We start from the raw sequence: 17,850 nt of genomic DNA on the forward strand, positions 1-17,850 counted from the left end.
AAAAAGACAGAGAAAAGGAGAAAAACTTAAAATGCCAAGAGCACAAGTTGAATTCGGCTGGCTTTACACTACATGGTACAAGTGACAACTCTGTAAAGAGTGGGTGGGGGGCGGGGGGCATGGTTAATACAGCATGTGGATAAAAATTGGATATCAGACTCGATAAATAAACCCTGTCAATGCTAGATTAATGCTTAAACCAATGAGGGTAAGAGTCAGGGCCAGGCCAACTAAACACTATAAAACAATTGATATTTTCATTATTTATTTATTTATTGTTTACTTGTGTTGTTCCTACCCAACGATGACACTTACGTAGCTGTTTGCATGCATTTTTTACACACGCAGCAAAGTCCTACCGTTTCAATTTATTTTATTCTTTATTTCAGACACAGGAGGATCCAAAGCACAGAGTAAAAAAACAATTGAAACCAAAAAAGAAAAGAAAATGTAGTCTGGCTTTTAGTTGAATTTTAATGTATGCATGAATCTATATTTTCTTTCCGTTTTCATTCTCAGGGCATTGAATTGCTCACAACTGGACTGTTCTCCTTGTTTTCGAATATATGGACTCTCTCACTCCTCTTTCAAACCATCTGTCTTCCCCGTTCAGAATATACACGTTTGTCCTCAAAAGAGTCCTCTTTCTCTTTGAGGTGCAGGCTGACAGCTGAGTCTTGACCTGAGGAGTCTACCCATCTGTGTTATGCCATGCGTCTGCTCAGTGGTTGCTTAGTTTCCCCAATGTATGTATTTGTGCATTCCTCACTGCAATTGACCGCATTCTTCTGAGACAAACAGAACAGTCCAGTTGCGATTGATTCAATGCCCTGAGAATGAAATGAATTGAATGAATATTGAAACATCTATTCAATATTAATGAACATTCACAGGCATGTTTCTATTTTTATAAACTTTCATCAATTATTTACTTTTATTCTTATCCTGTTTGTTGTAAATGAAGTAATTAAATCATCTTTTTTTGGGGTAGGCTGATTTTTATTGTGATGTGTCATTCCCTTTCTCATCATTTATACAATATATATATATATATATATATATATATATATATATATATTATTCAATTATTTTTCTTTATTCTTGTAGCACTTTTACTTTATTCTCGTTATATTAACATTCACAAAATTATTACTTTGTTAAATTCTTACTCTGATCATTCTAAAATTGTGACTTTCTTGGAATATTTCATCTGTTCATTCATATGGATCATCAGTCCTATGGCGCTTGTACGGTGCCATGAAAAAGTATTGGTCCCCTTCTCAAATTCTTATATTTTTGCATAGTTTCCTCATTTTAATGTTTAAGATCAATGCTTACATCAGAGAAATTTAAGCCAAATGAAATTAAAATGCTGTTTTTAAATGGTAATTTATATTTATTAAGGGAAAAACAATATTCAAAGTTACCTGGCCCTGTGTGAAAAAATAATTACACCCTTGTTAAATCATGAATTAATTGTGGCGAAAAATTTTGGGTTAATTTTCACTAATCACACCTCCAGACCTGTTCGATCAAGAAAGCACTTAAACAGAATCTGTCCCGACAAAATCAAGTTGGACAACAGATCTAAAAAAGCTGCAACAAAATGACACGATCCAGAACAGTCGAGAAATAAAGGAATGGAAATCTATCATTCTGGAAAAGGTTACAAAAGCCATTTCTAAATCTTTAGGATTCCAGCGAACCAGAGGGAGAGCCATTATCCTCACATGGAGAAAACGTGGAACAGTGGTGAACCTTCCCAGGAGTGGCCGGCCTACAAAGATTACCCCAAGAGAAAAGCAATGACTCATCCAGGAGGCCACAAAGGAACTCAGGACAACTTGTAAAGAACTGCAGGCCTCCCTTGCCTCAGTTAAAGTGAGTGTTTATGAGACAACAATAAGGAAGAGACTGGGCAAAAATGGCATCCATGGCAGAGTTCCATGGCAAAAACCATGGCTGACCAAAAAGAACATAAAGGCTCGTCTTACTTTGCAAAAAACATCGGAATGATTCCCAAGACATTTGGGAGAATATTATATGGACTGACGAGATTAAAGTTGAGCTTTTTGGAAGGTGTGTGTCTCGTTACATCTGGAATAAATGTAGCACAGGATTTCAGAAAAAGAACATCATAACAACAGTCAAACATGGTGGTGGTAGTGTGATGGTACTGGGCTGATTTTCTCCTTCAGGACCTGGACAACTTGCTGTGATTGATGGAACCATGAATTCTGCTCCTTAACAGAAAATCCTGAAGGAGAATGTTCAGCCATCAGTTTGTGACCTCAAGCTGAAGCGCGCTTGGGTTCAGCAGCAGGATAACAATCCAAAACACAGCAGTCAACTCCCGAATGGCTTAAAAAAACAAGATGAAGCTTTTGGAATGGGTTAGTCAAAGTCCAGACTTGAATCTGATGAAAATGTCGTGGCATGACCTTAAAAAGGCCGTTCATGCTCAAAAACCTTCCGTATTTGTTGAATTCAAACAATTCTGAGAGGAAGAGTGGGCGAAAATGTCTCCACAGAAATGTGAAAGACTCATTGCCAGTTATAGAAAATGTCTGATTTCAGTTGTTGCTGCTGAGGATGGCCCACTTTCAATCGATGGGTAACAGAATCATTTTTTCCCCTTAATAAATCACCATTTAAAAACAACATTCTGAGTTCATTTGGGTTGTATTTGTCTCATACTTACAAGCTCCACACAGGAAGGGCTCATCCAAGATTTAAATGCAGAACTGTCAATTACTTGCGGATTTTTGTTTTTCGATAACAACGAAATATAATAGCAGGGCCCATGGTTCAATTTATTTAGCATCAATAAGACTTTGTTTCTGTAAAATTCTGACTTTAATGAAATTATGTCTTTGCAATGTTTGATTGAATGTTATATTGTAGCTATGTCACTTTGTAATACATGTAAATGTCGAAAACAAGGCACCAAATGGGAATAGGGCATTTAGACTTGGTGTAAATCCCAATTTACATTACAACAGTAATATTGGAGGAAGGAAGGAAGGACGGATACGGTGAGTAAAGAGGGGAAGGACTTACAAGCATAACTATTTGAGACTGGGACTCCGTACCTTGTCAGGCTGGGAGTCGTTGCGGGGATGCTGGAAGGTGAGCAGGTGCAGTCCTGGGACATAGTTCTCGGTGCGACAGGAGTGGAGGGAGGTTAGGAAAAGGGTACGCTCCCCCCACCAGCCGTACGCTCCTGAGATCTGGTCCACACGGCACGCAAATTGCTCTGCGAGATCGAGAGGGAGAGGTCAGTAACACTGGGGAACACAATCTGACCTCGTGAGATCTCAAAATACTGAACTGTGGTGGTGGCGTAGGTGGTCAGACAGGCGTCAGAGAGAGGTGAAACACTGGCGAACATGCGCCGGAGAGATGGAAGAGGTGAGTCAAATTACCTTTTTGAGTGACCTCTACTATCTCAACTGGGTGTCGTTGAGCCAAGTGTTCGTGTTTCTCAGAGTCAAGGACACTACCCTCCCCTCAGTACATTGAATATTACACACAATGAAATAAACCAGTAGTGGGCAACTGTTTCATGAAATAACTTTTGACTAACTAAAAAAAAACAATACAGTGGATCCTCTCAAGTAGATCAAACCAAGATTTTGCAACAAAATTTGCCATTTATGGCACACAAACTCTACATTTTGCTTTTTCTTTGGCTTTTTGTAAAAGTTGAACTGTATCCACAACAATTGGGGCAAGGTTGCTTTTTAATAATATGGTACCTTGACGTACAAATTTAATTTATCCATGACTAAGCTCAAAACTCCATTTTCTCATATCCCAAATACATTTTCCCTCCAAATTACCTTACTTGAAATGTGATAATTCATTCCAGTCCCCCAAAAACATCACTACTTAATTGTTTGTGTGCGTGTTCTTAATGAAGTAAAATAGCACTGTATAATAAGAAAAAATTATAAAACATAACAGGAGAAAAAGTAATTAAACTGGCGGCACAGTGGAAGACTGGTAGCACATCTGCCTCACAGTTCTGAGGTTGCGGGTTCAAATCCGGCCTCGCCTGTGTGGAGTTTGCATGTTGTCCCCGTGCCTGTGTTGAGTTTTCTCCGGGTACTCCGGTCTCGTACCACATCCCTAAAACATGCATGGCAATACTCTAAATTGCCCGTAGATGTGACTCTGAGTGCGAATGGTTGTTTGTTTATGTGTTCTGCAATTGGGTGGCGACCAGTTCAGGGTGTACCGCGCTTCTCGCCCAACGATAGCTGGGATAGGCTCCAGCACGCCTGCTACCCTAGTGAGGAGAAGCGGTATGGAAAATGGATGGATGGACGGGCGGTACATAAACTGTCCATCCATCCGTCCATTTTCCGAGCCGCTTATCTTCACAAGGGTCGCGGGAGTGCTGGACCCTATCCCAGCTATCATCGGGCAGGAGGGGGGTACACCCTGAAGTGGTTGCCAGCCAATCACAGGGTAAATAAACTGGTTTTTGTAAATGTAAAGACTGCACATACTATTCCTGTGTTGGCTGAGTGCCTTTAAAGGGTGTGCCCTAGTGAGTGAGGTCAGGAAATTGAGTTGGGTTGGGCACAGGGGCAAAAATTAACTTTGACTCACCGGCCAAGTTAGCCGGTAGATGAAAAAAAATAATAATAATCCACCGGCCAAGCATATTTTTACCGGCCAAAATATTAAATCATTTTACATATGGTTCCACAATATTTCGAAAGAATATCATCATCGTGATAATGGCACGTGTAATACGTGTATATGTGTGCAACCCTAATTTTACATATATTTCTATAATGCAGTATTGGATGCAAACTGAAAGAAGTCACTGCAACATTAAACAAGGGCAATAAGAAAAAGGAATTGTTTTATTTAACATCCATAAAGTCTTGCCTCCCTTTTACTGACACGGTCCTCGTGCCACATCATTACAGGCTCCATGGGATCATGCTCCCTGGCATGTGTGCTTATGTTTAATTGTTCACACAGGGTCATGTCGGTTTGGATTTTTTTCTTCTCTAAATAATAAAAACTATTTAAAAACTGCATTTTGTGTTTTACTGTGTTGTCTTTGACTAATATTTCAATTTATTTGATGATGGGAAACATTTAAGTGTGACAAACATGCAAAAAAATTTGTAACAATTCTGAAGCTTGCTTGTAACACAAATTTTGCCCCACACCACAAAGCAAAACCAGAAATAAATCAAATTAAATAAAAAAAATATAAAATCAACCAAGCAGCAGCTCATAACCCGAAAAACTGAGTTGGGGCACTCATAAGTCAAGGTATTTGTCGAATTTGTCAACTGCATTTTTTTTAGTCTGACCCTCTATTTCCAGTAGTGTTTGTGTTGGGTCGCGAGTGAAATAGAACGAGGCAAGGGTACACGCTGGATTGGTCGCCTACCAATCACAGGGCTAAAAAGATAAACAAGCATTCACATTCATACTCACACCTATGGACAATTTAGAGTCTTCAATTAACCAAACACTCATGTTTTTGTAATGTGGGAGGAAACCTAAGTACCCAGAGAATATGCAAACTCCACACAAAGCCGGGATTCGAACCAGAAACCTGTGACTGTGAGGCAGACGTGCTACCCACTCTCTCCCATGCTGTGTATTTTACATTTATTGAAATATCCATCCATCCATACACTTTCTGTACCAATTATATATTTTAGTTATTTGTTTTACTCATGGAGTCATTTCCTTTATTGTTCATTAGCAAATGACTTAACTTCAAGCCAGCCAAAGGTAAAATAAAAAGTGACTATGGAATACATAATCCAATTAGTCAACTACTTAATTCAATGATCTGAATAATTGCCAATAAATAGTCGTTAGTCATAGCCCTATTATACTGTATGTTGGCAATATTAGGACCCTAGAGCATATTGCTGAGTAGTTTCTATGTTGTAACATATAATACTGCAATAAACACTGGGACAAACCAAGAGTATTTTTTTTTTAGTCCTACAGCATATTTTTCTTACTAGACCACATGTACTCTTACATCTTAAATTATATGACCACAAGACTGTGGGTGACATAGAGCTAGTGAGGATGGCTAGCAACTGTCCATTGATGTAAGCTCCGACAAGAATGCTTCATCCATTTGAGAAGCCCTTCCTTGACACTGAGAAAACACCCCAAAACAAAACATTTCTTCTCTGACACGCACCCAACCCGTATCTAGTCCCTCCTAATATAGTTCCGTCAATGTGCAGCGCAGCCCTGGGACCACCGCTGCAGGTCCTTCCTCCCTCCCTGTCTCTCACCTGACACAGGCAGGCAGGACTCGTTCTGAACACACCAGCCGAATTCACCGGGTGCTCGGGCTAGCGTGGCCGGCGTGCCGCTGAACACTAGGCAGGACTGACAGTCGGACAGGAAGCGCGCCAGGCCCAGACAGCCGGTGCTCCCGCACTGTGAGTGAGAAAAAAGGGAGTTGGACATTAGTTGTGACAGTAATCCTGACAGCCGGTAAAGAATTTTGTTTTCTCTACAATGTTACCTGATTAGTGGGCTGATATTCTCGACAACGGCCTTCACACCAGCTGCATTCTGGGTTCTTCAGACACATACTTTCATCCAGGGCCTCAGCGCAAAGAGCATCCTAGTCAAGAAACACATATGGACACAAACATATTTTTTTTCAATACAGTTTCGTGGCGCCTTCACGTACATGACACTTTAGCCCCTCTTCCAGTTTGGTGGTGGTATCATAAGCTCCTTTTACACTTTTTTTTTTTAAAGATGGGATTCAGCCGCCTTTATTCTGGGTTGCTGTTCTGTTTAAATGGCATTTAGATGGAATGTGGCGATGAAATGCATGCATGCATGCATCCTTCCATCCATCCATTTCCTATACTGCTTATCCCCACAAGTGTTGCAGGTGACTTGGAGCATATCCAAGTTGAGTTTGAGTGAGAGGCAGGGTGCAGCGTGGACTGGTTGGCAACCAATCGCAGTGCACACATAGACAAAGAGTCAATCAATCTCACATTCAAACGTATGGACAATTTGGAGTCTTCAATTAACGTAAAATGCATCTTTTTGGAATGTGGTTGTGGGGGTAAAACAAAGTACCTTAAGGCAACTCACACAAGCAAGCACAGGGAGGACATGCAAACTCCACACAGAAGGCCAGAGCTTAAATTCAGACTCCAGAACTATGACGCAGATGTGCTAACCACTCTCCACCGTGTTGCCAGGGACAAAGTCGACCCAGAATTTTTCTGCCTTTAGAGGTAGTTTTGGTAGCTGTGACTTACAGTGAGGTTCATGGTTTATGAGGCACTGACATTAGAGTCAGATTAACAGATCTATGAGCCAAACAATGTGGCATGGAAGGTTGACATTTAAAACTATATGTATCAGCATTTGCAGCCGCACTAGGTCTCTGCGTCGAAGAAGAACAGACTTGAACCTGCGTGGTCTCATATGTGATGCCAGAGTAGTCTGCTCACCACATGCTTGTTTATCTGTAATTTTATGTGATGAGCAAAACTAATACGTAACACATAAATCTACAATACATTAGCCTGACAGTGGAAAATTCGACTGCATATTAAAAGTGTCTGAATATATTATAATGGAGATGTGAAGAGACAGAAACAGGCACTTGCCAATACAAGCCTCTTTAACCGAGTTAGGGGGGATTGCATAAACTGAGGTGAGTTTGGCTGCTCGCTGCTGCATTTGGCGTCTCACCTATGTATTTGAAGAGGAAATGCGGTGGACCTGAACTAATTCACAAATAACTGACAGCCATTATAATTGCATTGAAATAATGCTTTATTTATTTATTTATTTTACCCAAAACATTCTTGAATACGTGGGATCTGCCGACAATAGGCGTTTTCAGGGTTGCCTTCCCCGCCCCCCAAAAAAAATTGAGGGGAAAAAAAACACGGCAAAATAATCTGCCAATAGGCGACTGATGAAGGTGAGGCTCTTTCTTCCCTGCCTCCCCACACAACATCCCTGATCGGAAGCCCATTTTACACTTTTTTTTCCCCAGGCTGCTGTTCTATTTCAATGGCACTGACATGGAACGTCACAATCTGAATCAGCTTTATTGGCCAAGTATGTTACAAGACACAAGGAATTTGTCTCCGGTAGTTGGAGCCACTCTAGTATATAATTTAGGAGATAAAAAACACAAATGTGGACAGTTACTGAGCAATGAAAGTGTACCACTAATGTGGTGACACTGATATAATGGCAATTGTGCAAATGATGGAGTCCTCAAGCAATTTAGAGCAGTTTAAAGTGATTATAGTGCAATGATTTGGTACAGTGATGATTGTGCAAATGGTGCAGACAGTTCAGTTGTAATCAACAACAGAATGCAAATAGTGCAGTGTGATAAAACAGTGAGTGTACGAATAATGTATCCCGACGTAGGGACAAAGTCAACCCAGTGATTTTGCGGCTTCAGAGGAAGTATCAGACACCCTTTTTACAGTACCTTTTGAAGCTGGGAAAGTTTTTCCCAGTTGCTCTTTTAAATGGAACTGAAATTTAATGGGGAGGGGGAATAGGGGAAAAATTAACAGGGTCATTTTCCACCTACGGAGGTAGTATGGGAAACCCTTTTATCCTGTCTACAACTTTTTCCAAGGCTGCGGTTTTATTTAAGCTGCACTAACATGGAATGTACAGTCAACACGGTGATTTTCACTGTGATCTTTCGAAGTAGTAACAGAAAACCCTTTTAAAGTGCCTTTTAAAGCCGCAAACCATTTGTTTGCTATTATAAAGGGCAAAAATGAAAGTCGGCGCAAGAATTTTTCAACATTAAAAGTAGTATCAGATTTTGTGTTTTGTGGGTCTGATGCGACTGTTTTTGCTAGATCACTGTGTGAAAGAGCCTTTTCTCTTACCCTGTCACCTTCATCGCTACTGACAAACAGCGGGACTTTGAAAGCCACCAGGTCTCCGCGGGTGACACCGTTGTAACCCCCGGCAACAAGCAGCACCCGCCCCTCCATCATTGCGGCAACGTGGGAATAGCGCCCGTTGATGGCCTCCCCGACTGAGAAAAAACAAGGATACAAAAAAGGCTAAACCAGCAAGAAAGGGAAGAGTCAAAATAAAGAGAAGAGCAACTCACTGAGTGACCATCTCTCGCCTGGCAACACCCACTGGTGACAGCCCAAATGGTAAAAGAAGATCTCTTCGTCGTAGCACTTCTCCTCTTGGTAGTGGATGTGAACATTACCACCTAGACAAACACACAAAGATTTATTAAGACCGGGAAAGATTCGTTAGCTGGGGCCTCGGTCCCCCCCTTTGGCTCACCATAAACCACCATGTAGTTTCCAATGACAGTTGCTGAGTGAAAGGCTCTCTCTCGCGGTCCCGTCGCCGGGTAGCGGGAGCGGAACGCTGTCCAAAAGCGTTGGTCCACGTGGAATGCGTCGGTGTTGTTCACCCTCACGCTGAACCTGAGAAAACACGTAATCCCATCAGTTTGTGCCGTTTGACAAGTAGTAGCACTGAATGGCTATGTAGATATCTACTTCGGCTGCTTGCTACTTTCAGATTTGTGTACGTGATAGGACTCCCTGGCGGACTCCGTATTTACCAGATTTTCGTGAATAAATTTAGATCTCTATGCATTTGAGTCCCATCTGTTAGTGAAGAGCACTCAGTGAAGATGTAGGCTACTACGTTAGCTTCTTGCTACATCTTGTTTTGTGTGAAGTACTAGCACTCACTGACTTTTGTGAATAAGGGACTTTGATTTGAATCTCCATGCATTTGAGTTCTATCTATTTGTGTTGTTTGAAAAGAAGGAGCCCTAAGTGGAGATGTAGACTGTAATGTTAGCTTCTTCCGCTAGCCACCAACACCAAGTGTTATAAATAGAAAGAAAGTCTAGCATGTTTCCGCCTTAACCTGACATTTTTGCCTTTTTATTTTCGGTTGTGTACCTGGCGGTGGTCGGCCGGTGACCCCCGTAGACCAATAGGGTCCTGGAGGGGCTGTGGAACACCATGGAGTGGCCAGCAGTGGATGGAGGCTTCCCACCGGTGGGCTGGACGATCTCCCACCGCCCAGAGCCCCGCAGGCTGAACCGATACAGGGAGGGGGAAAACATATCCTCCTCAGTGCGACCTGACATATAACGAGTAGAAACGGCAGTGATGTAGAATCATGCTTGCAAGCTCTGCACATATAGTATTCCCTCACTAAATTGAGGGTCACCTAACACAGCCCTGCTATAGCACAGAGGAAGCTATCTATTTCTCTGTTAAAAACCCACCTCCAAACACATAGAGATAACTGTCCACTACGGCTGCTGCGTGATTGGCCAGACTGGGGGCACCTCCGGTATTGGGAAAGCCAAGCTGCTGCCAGTCGTCCTGCAGGGGACGGTACATCCAGACGTCGCTCGCCAAGGAGCCGCTAGACAACTCCCCGCCGAAGATTACCATGTTCCCCGCCCACTCCACAGCAGTGTGGGAGTGCCGTGCCAACTGTTGGCAGAGAGAGCGAGCCATTAAATTAATCAGAATCACACAAACAAACCCAGGCATTTTGGTTAGAGTTACAAACTGGGATGGCCATTCAAACTATTCAGGGCTAAGCGACTTCACATTCAAAAGCACAAGTCAACTTATGAAGTGGTATAAAGGGAAAAAATATTAAAGCAAAAAATATATATATATATATATGTATATATATATATATATATATATATTAATTCATTTCTAGTTCTCAAAATAGTGCCGGACCAAACTTTTTTATCCTTTATTTCTTTAACACTACTGTTTTTTAGGGCTTTAAGCATTGATTCCTTCGAGGGAAATAAATTAAACTACAATGCACCAAATTTAAACTGTACTTAAGCAATAAAGCTAATTGTTTTGAGTTGCTCTGCAGCTAATTTTGGCATCAAAACTAACTTTTTAAGCCTCTCATTCCTTCAAGCTTCTTGCTAAATTAAATATTGTACAGTGTACTTAATTTAAACTACACTGAAACAGAACTACTTTAGTGTTTTTCGTTTTTTATGCTTTGATTCCTTCAAGCTTCAAGTAAATTAAATATTCTACAATGTGTCATGGTCTGTGTTTTAGTTTACCAGTCGATTCCATTCAGTTTTGTTTGATGCTTTCCCATGTCCCATGTTGTTCATGTCTTGTGTGCTCATTGGGTTATTGTGTACACCTGTTCTCGTCAACCCTCTATCTTGTGTCAGCCAATCAGCGCCCTCCACCCACTTGTATCTTGTCGAGGTGTTCGTGACTTGTTTTAAGTTGTTTTGCAGCCCATTTCGCCAGCAAACGTTTTTTTATTTTTTCGATTCCTTCAAGCAAAATTTTATCTTGTACAATGTATTCAATTTAACTTGTACTTATGTAATTTCCTGACTTGTTTTGAGTCGTTCTGCGGGTTGTTTGGGCAGCAAACTAAAGTAGTTGGGGCTGAATACTAGTTTATTACTACTCTATCCCTTGGCTATTTGGAAGAAAGCATGTCACAGATATGTCATCCAGGAACAGTTTTAAATTTGGGGGAAATTCTTTTAATATATGTCTCCTTTAACAGTACTTACAGGCGAGTGACCGTAAGACCTGCTCTCCCACTGGTTAGATGTGAAGTTGTATTTATTCAAGTCACCAAGTGCTCTGTTCAGGTCAAATCCTGGAGGTTTTGAAAGATAATTAACATAGGAGTCACACTGTTGACTTCTAATGGAAATATATTTAAAAAAAACAATTTTACTCTCACCTCCAAACAAGTACAATGCTCCCGTGGAGGACAGGTACACGCCAGCGGAACCCGTCCTGGGCGACATGTAGGGGTCTCCCTCGCTAACGCGCCACCACTGTCCCGCCCCGCTGTCGTCATTGAGACCAAGTTGGCAACTGTGACCCAGGAATCCGGAGTTACAAAGGCAGCGCTCTCCTTTCTGAAAAAAAAAAAAAAGACAAACAATCAGTACCTACTGGTGACTCTTGTGATTTGTTGTGTTTGATTTGTTGTGCAGTAAGGCCTTGGAAAAAAAACATCTGTATTTTTTTCCACAAAAGAAAATGACAAAGACATTATGCAGAACAACTTTTGTTTTTAATTTTTTTTTCCTTCTGGGATTTTTTGGGGGGTATTTCTACTGATACCAAACAAGCTTTGAAAGTTTTTTTTCCCTCACCATTACCTTCCACAGAAATATTTTTTTTTCTTTACAGATAATGTGAAATAAGGAGGAAATGGAAACAGGTATGCAAACACGATCGTTAATAAATTGGAATATTGAAAGTTCAACAATTTTACATTAAGTGAGCCGTCATACTGCATGGCTCATCAGGTTCATATGGCTGATAAAGACTAATACCGCACCCCCTCTAATATAGAAAATACTGCAACTACTATATTGTAGTGGAGTACATGTTCTGCAGCCCATTTAACCATGCATGTGCCTTCAAGAGCCCGGCCGGGCCTGGTAGAGTGGCGTGTGCCATCATCAAGTCTGCGTGAGTGTCTGGGTGTGAACTGTGGCTGACAGCAACTTCTGTGTCAGTGTGCTTAAGTGTTTTACTGTTCTCCCAACGTTCAATAAACGACTGACAATTGCATCGGCAACTGTGGCTCTCCTTCCCCAAATGCAATGACATTACAGTAAGTTAGTACAATGAACCCGTATTTGCGGTTTGGCGTTCACAAATTTGCCCATTGGCAGATTTTGGGGGGAACCTTTTCAGTGTTCGCTGAAAATCTCTCCTATTCACTCGATATAATCAGGACAACGCAATAGCAGTATTATTTTGGCATCATCATGTGGCATCTATACAAAATTAAAAAAAATTTATGGGGAGTGTCAATTACTTTCGCTGAAGATATATAAATATATATAATAAGATTTATAAAATAAAAGGCTATAAGCTTAAAACGGGAAATCAAGTCAAACCTTATGTACACATATCAATCATTTGATGTGATAAAACAGTCCCAAATAACGATTTTGACAATGCTATATTTAACTTTTAGCTGAAACATTAATTAATAAATATTAAGTCAACTGGGTTGGTGTCACACACATTGCCTTTTAGTTCATAGGTTGGATATTGATACTGGTTACAAAGAACCCCAGAGACAAATGTTCATTTTAGTCTCTACTGCGGGCTGCTAAGGAAATGGATGTTCATAATTTGGACACCCTTTATTTAAACCATGCAAACTTTTTTGACCCAGCACCCTAAAAGAATTGGAATCGAGAATCGTTTTGAACCGAAATCGAAATAAGGAATTGGGACCGGAATCGCTCAAATTCAAACGATGCTCAACCCTAGCCCTGAGCAATAATTGGTAAAATCATTTAATTGACCAGCCCTTGTGTGTTAGTTCCAAACCTTACCTTGTCACATTGGCCATGCGCTGCGCAGGCTTGAGAGCACAGGGGCGTCGAGCAGGCCGCCCCACCCCAGCCCTGGTGGCAGTAGCACTTGTGCGTGGACGAGTCACAGCGCCCGTGGCCACCGCACGCGCCGGGACACACGGAGAAGGTGTAGGTAGCGTTGAAGCCAAGCAGGTTGTAGTTGGCATCACTGAAGAGATGAAGCAGCATCTAGAAAAACATGAAGACAGAACGTCAGGTTCCAAATTCAATGTGTTGGGACGATTGGTAAAAAGACAAGGACCTTCCCGGACGTAGCCTCAATCGGCTGCGGCAGGGTGTTGCCGCTCAAACTGGCCAGCAAGGGGCTTTGGTAGGAGTCACCGTCGTATACAAAGAGGTAGTCATATGTACACTCTGTGTCCATGAAGGTGAAGTTCAGCACAATGCGACTCCTGCTGCTCGGTGCTGGAAGGACAGAAAGATGAGGGGATGAATGTGATGTGGAACCTCTTAAGTGCACCATTGGGTCCATTGGCGTTCGAATGTCGGCTACGGCCTTTCTGTGTGGAATTTCCATGTTCTACCAGTGCTAGTGTGGGTTTTTTCTCAAGGTACTCCAGTTTCCTCCTACCTTCTAAAACCATGCACATTATGTTCTTTGAAGAACCTAAATTGTCCCAAGGTGTGAATGTGAATGGTAGTTTGTCTATACGTGCCTTGTGATAGACTGACAACCAGAAAATGGATGGAAGTGTGAACTACCCCAAACATTACAACAAAAAAGAAAGCTGTATTTGTTTTTGCTTTCTTGGGCCGGCATTTTGATTATTCATGCGTATGCGTGCACAGAGTTTATCTACGGGGAAGTGTGGAACGCCTACAGACGTGAACCCCGAAATGTAGTATGAATGGAATCGTGTGCATCTGCGGTTCGTGTGCAAGTCAAATTGGTCTGCGGACGCGCAATGCGGAAACTATGATAGAGCCTTAAGGCCCGCCTCACACCGCACACGACTGAACTGGACAATCGAAAACAAATTACAGTTGCCAACTCACACCTGGCGATAGACTCTTGCACACATAGAGTCCCCTCCAAAAGTATTGGAACGGCAAGGTCAATTCCTTTGTTTTTGTTGTATACTGAAGACATTTGGGTTTCAGATCAAAAGATGAATGAGACAAAAGTTCAGAATTCCAGTTTTTATTTCATGTTATTTACAACTAAATGTGTTACACAACTCAGGACAGACCACCTTTTGTTTGAAGGCACCCACTTTTCAAGTGATCAAAAGTATTGGAATATGTGACTGATGGGTGTTTCTCGTTGCTCAGGTGTTGCCTTTTAGATTGATTGCTTAAACATTAAATATTGCTTGTTTTTGGCTTTGGGTTTCAACTGTGAAAACTGCATTTGCTGTTAACCAAAGGCATGAAAAAGGTGACCAAAAAAAACAAAAAAACATTGTGGGTCTGGGGGAACCCCCAGGCCTCCCTCCGCAGAGAATTTCTTTTATTTCAACATAAATTAAGAAATCTGAAAGACTCTGAAGAGTACCATTAGGCAAGAAAAAATAATTAAATAAATTCTTCACGGAGAAAAACATTTATTTACACCGCTCAAGTACATGTTGATGTACAAATTTAAGATTCAAATTAAATTTGCCTCATTTCTCTGCTTTTTTTTGGACCTCCAAATTGAGCCAGGCCCATCTCCACCTGAACCTGATGCCTGCATCGAGCTGTGCCACATGAATAGCATAATCTTTAAGCAGTCATTCTGGAAAAGAATCGACTAAAATCTGTTTCAGTTCATTTTTCACTATTACCAACTTCAAAGGGGAAATCAGGGACGATTTTAGCTGTCACGTTTTCATTTTATTTAACAACATGGCATGATTGTCAGGGAAGAAACCGATTTAATAATTGCTCCATTTATTTATTGCATTCTTTCATTTCAGCAAAAGAGACTCTCCATCACTTTTAACCCACCAGTACATATGAAATTATAAATATTATAAACGTAGTTAATTGTAACATTTCAGTTTCATTTTACTCAAGTGGGGTTGTACATCTAAAGCTCGTAATTCAAATTTTGCACAAAGCAAAAAGTAAGTTGTGACACGTAAAATTAGGTACCAGTATTTTAATGAAATAAAGACGTAAGAAAAACCTTTAATGAGCCATTCACAGTTGCCATTGACCGAGTAGTTCCCCGGTCCATCCGTCACATAGCCCGCCGGTCCCCTCAACACCTGCCGGTGACCCTTGCAGTCACCTGCCTTGCACGTGGGCCACCTGGCCAGAAGCGCCAGTACGAGGAAGAAGCAGAGAGGCATGGGGGAGGCCTTCACCGGAAATGCCTGTGTGTTTGGAGAAAGGAAATGAAATTAATATGAATCATAAGATTGATTTTAATGTGTATAATGTACATTAGGGATTCCTACTATCCTGAAATTTCAGTATATTGGTCCAAAAACATATTTACTACAAATAATTAATTTTTCTTCATCTATTTATGCCAGTGACATATAGTGACAGGCAGAAAGAACAACAACATTTTCTTCCACTAGACAGCACATAATTAATTTGTGTATTCAACTGTTGCCAATCATAAAGCCAAAAAAGTAATTGAATTCTTCAAGTGATACTAATAATAAACTGTTTTCAAATGCAAACTGGGTCCTGGAGAAAATTCTGACCCAGGTGTGTGTCTGTGTGTGACAGACAGACAGACAGAGACAGAGACAGAGACAGAGAGAGAGAGAATTTTCATTTTCTGAAAGTAAGAAAAAAAATAATAATTCAACAAACTAGAAAATTCCATTTGCCTCGATTCAACCTTGGCAGATTATCAAGACCTGGATGATTGGGAATCTACACAAACATGAAGAAGAAACCCGGGCTGCAAAAGCCAATTATTTTAATAATTAATGAATCTGTTCATTATTTTCTGGATTAATCGAATCGAATTTAAACAATTTTCATTTCCATCCCTTTATTTAAAAACAGGACATTATTTCACATTGACAGTGTAGAAAATGCAAAAAAAAAAAATTACATTGATTATGATACAGTTACTGGGTTGATCCGTAACATGTCAGAAAATAGGCAAAAATGTTGATACAAGGTAATTTTATTGTACATTTTACAATATGCGTATCACATACAGAGGATTAAAATCATGGTACTCAAGGGCCCACGGTGCTATAATAAATAAATAAATAAATAAACAAAAAGATCCGTTTTCCAAAGTAAAACCACTCATTTATATGTTTCATTTTGATTAGAAATATACATAATCAGTCTGCTCTCATGGAGGTCTATAGAAATATGAGAATATTTGCTATTGAGAAACAGAAATCAGAATATTTAGACAATTTTAATGTAAACAATGTCTTGAAACGACGAATTGTTTGTCTTTTAATTTGACAATTAATTAGATGTCGATTAATCGCTCCACCGCCAGTCTTTTTATTGATATTGTGACAGTAAGTTGAAAACGGCTTGGGCAACTGTGCTAACGATATGTGCCTTGGCTCAATAAAAGTTGGTAAATACTAACGTACATCAAAAGCAATTAAAATGGTTGACAAACAGCCTCGATTTGCAAATGACCTGCTAGATTTATAACAAAACTTTACAATGAACACTCAAATCACACGTTCGACCAGTTAACTCTTGTCATGTGTGTATTCACCGCAACAAAAAATAATGTTATGAACACGAAGTGTTGCGAGAATAATACCAACAGCGCTCCAAAGCTAAATAGCTAAGCTAAGTCAGAACCGTTAACCAGCTATGGCCCGTTAGCTCGCTAGTTAGCTGCCTAGCATCTGTTACGTTACATTTAGCAAACATACATTACGTACCAGTTCCCGTCTCTCCGGTACTCTAGCCATTTACATCTTTTATCTTCCTCTCTCTTCGTCCCCAAAGCTGAATTAGCCACTCGCCGGTTCGCCGCTGTTATAAACTGAGAGGAAGTCGCCAGGCTGGCTAACTGCTAACAACAACAGTCTTGAGTCAGCGCAGCCTCAGTCCGAATCCAGATGCGCAGTCAATCCGGAGTCATTGTTGATGCAGGGCGGCGTAACACGTTCTCCGGTTGACTCGTTATGGCAAGGCCAATAAAGATGGGAAGTTAGGCGTTTTATTGTCGCCACCGCACCAGCCGAAGGTACAAGACAAGATGCCCGTTGTTGTTTTGCTGGTCGCCAACACAAAAGATGGCCAGGCAGTGACGCCTGGCTCGGCGGCGTCACCCAGTGGAGATGCAGCACACCGCACATCTGGATCCCATCCTAACATGGTTTTGGGGTGTACGAACTTCAATCCCACCCCCAGGCCCCGTTGAGGATTCGTTTTCAAGGTTTGAAAAGTTACTTCCACACTCCCCCACCCACCACGTTTATGATCGGTGTTCAAGTTTGGGTAAATTTCATCCTCCCTTTTCAATAGACATTGTGCTGCTCCTTCTCGCGCGT

General features: G+C 41.0%; 1 protein-coding gene across 2 annotated transcripts in view; it reads right to left on the reverse strand.

Annotated features, from left to right (window-relative positions):
• The window catches only part of megf8 (multiple EGF-like-domains 8), a 64,127-nt gene extending 46,524 nt beyond the window's left edge, over positions 1 to 17,603 (reverse strand). For both annotated transcript variants that reach the window (XM_061674311.1, XM_061674312.1), the window contains exons 1-14: positions 17,236 to 17,603; positions 15,537 to 15,726; positions 13,668 to 13,831; positions 13,385 to 13,594; positions 11,761 to 11,941; positions 11,585 to 11,673; positions 10,289 to 10,502; positions 9,957 to 10,140; positions 9,322 to 9,467; positions 9,134 to 9,244; positions 8,904 to 9,055; positions 6,530 to 6,631; positions 6,294 to 6,441; positions 3,093 to 3,256 (exon numbers count right to left, since the gene is read on the reverse strand). In XM_061674311.1, coding sequence (XP_061530295.1) covers positions 3,093 to 3,256; positions 6,294 to 6,441; positions 6,530 to 6,631; positions 8,904 to 9,055; positions 9,134 to 9,244; positions 9,322 to 9,467; positions 9,957 to 10,140; positions 10,289 to 10,502; positions 11,585 to 11,673; positions 11,761 to 11,941; positions 13,385 to 13,594; positions 13,668 to 13,831; positions 15,537 to 15,726; positions 17,236 to 17,265 — 2,085 coding nt within the window. In that variant the 5' untranslated portion in view covers positions 17,266 to 17,603. The remainder of the gene's footprint in view (positions 1 to 3,092; positions 3,257 to 6,293; positions 6,442 to 6,529; positions 6,632 to 8,903; positions 9,056 to 9,133; positions 9,245 to 9,321; positions 9,468 to 9,956; positions 10,141 to 10,288; positions 10,503 to 11,584; positions 11,674 to 11,760; positions 11,942 to 13,384; positions 13,595 to 13,667; positions 13,832 to 15,536; positions 15,727 to 17,235) is intronic.
• Between the last annotated feature and the right edge of the window lie 247 nt (positions 17,604 to 17,850).

Source organism: Phycodurus eques, chromosome 4 (genome assembly GCF_024500275.1).
Source record: "Phycodurus eques isolate BA_2022a chromosome 4, UOR_Pequ_1.1, whole genome shotgun sequence".
Lineage (NCBI taxonomy): Eukaryota > Metazoa > Chordata > Actinopteri > Syngnathiformes > Syngnathidae > Phycodurus > Phycodurus eques.